General features: G+C 41.3%; 1 protein-coding gene across 1 annotated transcript in view; it reads left to right on the forward strand.

Annotated features, from left to right (window-relative positions):
• Positions 1-539: 539 nt before the first annotated feature.
• The window catches only part of baz1a (bromodomain adjacent to zinc finger domain, 1A), a gene marked incomplete at both ends in the record, with an annotated part of 10293 nt that continues 4168 nt past the window's right edge, over positions 540-6664 (forward strand). Inside the window, 7 exon segments of the mRNA XM_014000055.1 lie at positions 540-818; positions 957-1118; positions 1457-1558; positions 2314-2401; positions 2486-2599; positions 3705-3923; positions 3993-4088. Of these exon segments, the coding sequence (XP_013855509.1) occupies positions 540-818; positions 957-1118; positions 1457-1558; positions 2314-2401; positions 2486-2599; positions 3705-3923; positions 3993-4088 (1060 nt within the window).

Raw genomic sequence — 6664 nt, forward strand, 5'->3', positions numbered from 1 at the left:
TTAAACTACAACAACATGAAGGTTAAACGACAACATAGTGTAAGCCAATAAAGTGATCGTTGCATGACCGACTGTTTAAAAACCTTTTATGAAAAAAAAAAGAATAAAACCATCTGCACCCAGCCATGAAATAAACACTTTTGTTGGCTTTTAAGAAGGTGTGGTGTGCGTGTCTAACTGGCCAGATTACAGAAGTAGCTTATGGGCCTTGGCGGGTGTACTATTGATAATCTTGCCAAGCTAAAAGTGTGTTAGGTTGCCTTAGTTAGCCTGGTTCTAGTGGTCTGGGTCAAGGAAGTGTTTTTTCAGAAGGAGTTATATATAATCCAAACCCAGTGTGAAAATAGAAGAAACTGTAAGGTTTCCATCAGGGCTCTACCCTAACCACCATAACCACACCTAAACTTAGACCAGCATCTCTGGAAACATTGTAGAAGAGAACATCTCTGCAGTGGTTCGATTGGGTCCACTGGAACATGGTTCAGAGCAGGACTCAGGCCAACCTCATGATTCTAACCCACTCTTTTTCTCCCACACAGCGAGTTCTTTGAGAGGACCATCCTTTGTAACAGTTTGGTGTGGAGCTGTGCGTTAACAGGCAGAGCAGGCCTCACCTACCTGGAGGCGGTGGATAGTGAGCGACGGGCCAAGCAGAGTCTGCAGAACTTTCCCCAGGTTCTGATGGTACCTCTGTTCCACCTGGCTGCTCTGAGCCGCCGCTGCAGGCTGTCGGAGCTCTGCGAGGATGTTTACTCATTCGCCAAAGACCGTTTCTTTCCTGGAGAGGTGGTGGATGTCAGCGGACGTAATGGTGCCAGGTAACGGCAGAAACTAGATTTCTGATAATACCAAAAAGTTCTGAAAGGGGTTCCTGTTAGAAAATGTATTTGTTTCTCTTAAATTATCCAGAACAATATGAACTTTTTCTTCCTGTGTTTCTGTGTGTGTGTTTTTAGGCATGTCTGTGAAATCCTGCAGGTGCATGCACCATACTCCACTGCTAATGTAGCCCCGCCCACTAATGGCCACAGTGTTTCAGCTCACAATGATATAATTGTCATCAGTGACAGTGATGACGAGAGTGACGCTTTCCAGTGTCCCACCACCCATTTCAACGGGTCAGTAGATGAAAATGGCTCAGTTCTGTAACTTTATATGAAGCCATGCTTCCAACTGTCAGATTTATTACAMAGTAATACAGTTAGTTATTACAGACAAATATGTTCACATCTGTGTAGTTTTGTCATTCTAATCTCTTATGTAGATAAACAAGACTGTCAAAAGCACAAGAAATCTCACAATCTTAGGCCTCAGTTGTACAACATGTTCTTCAGATATTTTCCACCAATATAAAAGTTKTTTTTGTTTAAACAGAATTAGAAATTCCAAAACTAAATAGTTGGAATAACCATGACAATTCTACCATGAGAATAACAAGGTTGTTTGTGTTTGTCAGCAGGAAGAAGAAACCTCTCAGTCCATCTGAATTTAAATACACAGTGAGGATGGTTAAAGGTGAACACAGTAAGACATTTACTGTCAAAGCCAGTCAAATCAGGTAAGGAGCTTTTATAAACAAGTCTCTACATATCAGGGATATCATCTTTTATTGGCCTCCWTTTCCCCTACAAAAGGTCAAACTGAGCAGTATCACCACACACCTGATTATAAACTCTGGACACTTAATTCTGAATATAAACAAGATACTACCAGATAATCAAATACTGCTGTTGTAGTGCTGGATCTTCTGTACTGTGCTGACATCAGCTTCACTTGAACGAAGCAGCTGGTGTGTCCTTCAAATCACGAGTGATCCGTTGATGTGACCAGGACAAAGATCTGATTGGTCAAGCTGGGAGTCCCACAGCCAGGAGGAGAACATTATGTAGACGTTTTAAAATGGGTGGGAGGCTGAAAAACGTCACAGGGATTTGGTTAAATTTGGGTCAGAAAGTGTAAATTAGATGTTTGTTTTTTTCCACGATTCCAAAAGTTCAGTCATGTTTAGATTAGGTGTAAATTAAGAGCTTTCCACCAGGTAAAAATATCAGGTGTAAAGTTCTGAAACCTTCCTTCTATTACCTTGAGTGTTTTCATTCTGTTGTTTCATGGACTGCATTTGGTTTGAAATGTCCAGAAGGGTTGGTCTGAGTATTCACAACAAAACTGGCTTTCCATAAAGGAGAACTCTAAATTAAATTTGAGGGCTTTATTACTTGGATTTAGTTCAGGTGTTTACTGAAACCTTGATCAGCGTGAACAGTTGTCTTAGAGTTCCTGAGAGAATAAACTTTTGTTTGTTTGTCTTTTCAGYCGGAGGAAGTCCGCTCTGTCCAGAGAGAAACTCAAGCTGCTTTTTAAGCAGCATTGTGAGGTTCAAAGGGGGGTTATTACCCTGAAGGTGAGACCACTATCATGGGTTAGGGTTGGTTTTTTGCTCAGWTTCTTACTGGAACTCTACTGCAGTAAGTCCTGTCTGTCCCAGCCTTCCACAGTGAAGAAGTACAGCCTGTCTGAACAGAACTTTACTCACTTCTTTCCTGATGATCCACCTTTCTTCCACTTCAGCTCCACTTCTAATGGGGGCTCACCTGGACAGGTAGGCAGTTGAACCAGATYAGTGCTCTGGGTCTTAGGTTTGGCTGATATTGACAAACAACAAATGACTGTTTATTATGACATTTAGCCAAAAACAATTCATGACAGTTGATAGATGACAATTACACTTGCATGTTTTTGACTCTAAGTCAGTTACCTTGTGTTCTAAAGTTATATTTACAAATCCTCAGGAAAAATTAAGATGAGGTTGATCATTTCCATTTTGCCTGCTTGTTTGTTTTCTTCATGTCTTTTTTACATTGTAAGGAGCAGTGAACTCTGTCGTCAGATATTTAACAGGTCTCATAACCTCTGTAGCATGAGAGCCCCATGAACAGGAGTCAGGGCTTACAGTTCTCCATCACCAGGATGGATAAATAACTCTGTTTTCTGTTCCAGTCTCGTTAAAGCCATCAAATTTAATCACACAGGATTAAACAGACACTGCTTTCAACAAATCAAATGAACCACTGAGCCACAGTTTATCCAATCAGAGCAGAGCAGGTGAGGCCAGGTGCAGCACTGATCTACAGCTCCTGTCCTGACTGAGCAGACCTCTTCTCCCACACTTTTTATCTAAACCTGAAAAAATATTAAATGTTTGTGTTAGGAGCGTCGTTGTCAAACAGATGTGTCCAACTTTGCACAAATGACCAAACTCCTCTCTCCTCGTGAGAGAGCGCTGCTGCAGGTCTATAAGTTTTTTTAATAAGATTACTGTTTCCTGCTGCCTCCTGCATCTTTTTCACAAAAAAGTGTGGTGTATACTATCTATCATATCTCCAGTTTGACTTGACCATTTGAAAAACTGATGGAGTTTGAAGTCTCTACTTTTGACTWCAGTTGAAATGATCTCAGAGACTTTCCATCTTTCTGCTTAGAGTGATTTAAATAGGTCATGTGACTAGAATGAGGGGCTGCGTGCAGTCACTCCAGAGGGTCAAATAACTGCATTATTGGTAATAAAGCAACGTCATCAGAATAAATGTAAAAAGCAACAAGCATTTTATGACATTATCTGACTCTGGAATAATCTGAGAATTGGTCCAACATTTCTGATCTTTTAATATGAGATGAGTCTTTCTAAAAAAATCCACTGTTTCCAGGTGTGTGTGTCTCCACTGAATGCACTGGAGGAAAAACTGAAGCTGCTGCAAAAGAAGGAAGAGATGAGAGCTGCAGCTCAGGATAGAGCTCGACTGAAGGACCAAGAGGAGTTGCAGGAGGCTAAAAGGAGGGAGAGGGAGGAGCAGAGACAACGGTTTGAAGAGGAGAAACACAGGAAGAAGATGGAAAAGGAGCAAAAAAAGCTGGAGAAAGAGAGAGTAAGGGACTCCCTGTCAACTAGAAAATTTTCTTAACAAAAGATTGACACTTGAAACTCTGATCAACAGGAACGAGAAAAGCTCAAAGAAGAAAAGAAAAAATTTGCTGAACGTCTGAAGCAGATGAACCAACCCAGAGAAGATATGGATTGTGAAGACCTAAGGGTCAGTAAACACATCACTGTTCAGGCAGACATGGTGGAGTTAAACTGGGTAATTTGCAAATTGTTCACAGCTTTGGAAACTTTGAAAGGAAGCAACACATACATACAAGAGWAATGGGGAAAAGAAGCAAATTGGAGGCTTTCAGAGGAGAATTTGAAGGAGATGTGTGAGCAACAATGGGAAACATCTTGTTCCCTCTCATGGAGAGTTTGGGTGGAAGAATACTGTAAGATATTTTATTACACTAGCACAAAGAAAATACTAAGATACAAGAAATTGGAGGAAATGTGAAGGTAGAGCTGGTCACTTCCATGTGTTGTGGGATTGCACCAACACAGTTCCCTTYTGGCAGGATTTAAAGAATTGCTTTGATAAAGGGCTGGATGTGAGCACTCCATTTCCATTTGAATTATGTCCATGGGAAGCAGGATGGATGGGTTAACAAGACATGCTGAAAAATATTTGTATGTTCATGTTGGTTGCTAGAAAAAGAGCCATAACTAGGAAGTGTTAAACGAGGAAGTACCTAAAAGAGAAGATTGGGTTGAAATAATGCATAATATATATTTGATGGAGAGGCTGACCTATGCCTGGGCGGTAAACCAAAAAATAACCAACATTTAAGACAATAACTGACATAATTTTGCCCGTGTTGGTATTTTAAAAAAAGGAGGAAAAGAGAAACCTGCTTGTTTTCTGTTGCGGTCTTGTTAAAACCGCCCAGCCTGATACAGGTTTAAACAGACRCTGCTTTCAACAAATCAAACGAACCCCACAGCTTTATCCAATCAGAGCAGAGCAGGGCGGAGCTTTCTGATGTYGGTGCAGCAGTCTGCAGGATAAACRGCKGTCAGCCTGCAGCTCCTGTCCTGAGTGAACAAACCTCGTCCTCCACAYTTCTCTCTGAGCTACCAGAGACGTTGGTATCTAAAATCTGACAGATTATAAGTTTCTGTGTTCAGAGCTTTGTTTTCTGACAGATATGTCCAACTTTGCTCACCTGACCAAACTCCTCTCCTCCACAGCGCTGTTACAGGAGTGAGGCGAGGAGCACACAGGCTGTTCTGAGAGCTGCTGTTTCAGCTCTTCTAATGAAACATTAACACTAACAGATGAACTTTAGTTTGTCCCATATTATAGAAAAGATAAGTCTCTGCTTAGCGTTACCCCCGGAAAAAAAACAAAACTTTTTATAGTTTATCATATCCACAAATTACATTCTTCACAATATAGCTTGCTTATAGTTAGAACCACACTGTGACTGAACATCTCTGTGATTCAATAAATGATCAAATATGAAGAATAAATAGTATAAAATGATTACATGAGCTCTAAATAATGGCTTTTTGTAAGAAAGAGACCCGAAAACCACCCGAAACACCTTGTTTAGGGTGGGACTAAGCCCTTCCTGCCCTTATGAACCGGCTGCACCTGGAAACTACCAAGTCTTTAAAACAAATAATAAAAGTGAAAAAACATCTGTCAGTCAGACTACTAATAAACCACAGTCAGACCATTTTTCAGTGATGAAGGTGTAGAATATCCATCCATCCATTTTCTGTACACGCTTCTTCCTTTTCAGGGTCGCGTGGGTCACTGGTGCTCATATCCAGCAGTCACAGTGCGAGGGGCGGGGTACACCCTGGACAGGTCGCAGGTCCATCAGTGTCAAATATTTTGTGTATGTTTGAGGCTGCATAGATAAAATCCTTTTTAAATTAGGCAAACCTTAGCCTGGCCCTTACCTTCCTACGCAGCTCCGCTCAATTCTAGTTTCCTTCTCTGCTCCGTCTGGGACTCCTCCCACTGAGATGGATTTCTCTGGCAGATTTTTAGCCGGGCCAATCAGACAAGAGAAGGTCAATTTTCTGCGCAGTGTCTGCTTGTAGTTTATTTTACCTGGGCCAATCAGAGAAGAGAAGGAGGAGTTTTGAATGATGTTGATTTTCTGCTCAGTGTCTTCTAGTTATTTTAGCATCCTGCAGTGGAGGAAGTGAATGAAGCCAGTCTGTGTTGATAAGGCTTCAAATTAAAATAAATTAGTCTGACAMAGCAGCAGCTCTCATTTACAGTCGTCTTGTTCAGCTCGGTACTTCTCTCCTCTCAGTAGGGTTGTTTACAGCACACGCGATTTCTTGTTAGCTTCTTAGCTTAGCCTCCTTCACAGCGACAMCACACACATGCTTCAGCAGAGGCCACGCCTCCTGCAAGAAACGCTTCTCTGTGCATCAAGTCCAGGGGTTGGATTTATAAAACTGGCGTACGCACAATTTGAGCCCAGAAACTTTTTATGCCAAGGTTGTGATTTATAAAATCCAAACTTGACGTGAAAATGTGCCTCACAGCTCTGACCCATGTGTACGCTCATTTTGGAGACGTGAAACTGTGACACAGATGGTGAAGTGAGGAATTAGAGCCACACTGTGTAATGATCACTGTCAGAGATTTAATGATCACTGTCAGATAGTTTATTTACCTTCAGAATCAGACTTAGATTTTTATTCAACTTTATCATCAGCTTTATTAACAGTAATATTTACGTATGTTTCTGCTGCTGCTGCTGATGCTGCTGCTGC

This window comes from Austrofundulus limnaeus, unplaced genomic scaffold, assembly GCF_001266775.1.
Source record: "Austrofundulus limnaeus strain Quisiro unplaced genomic scaffold, Austrofundulus_limnaeus-1.0 Scaffold2663, whole genome shotgun sequence".
Lineage (NCBI taxonomy): Eukaryota > Metazoa > Chordata > Actinopteri > Cyprinodontiformes > Rivulidae > Austrofundulus > Austrofundulus limnaeus.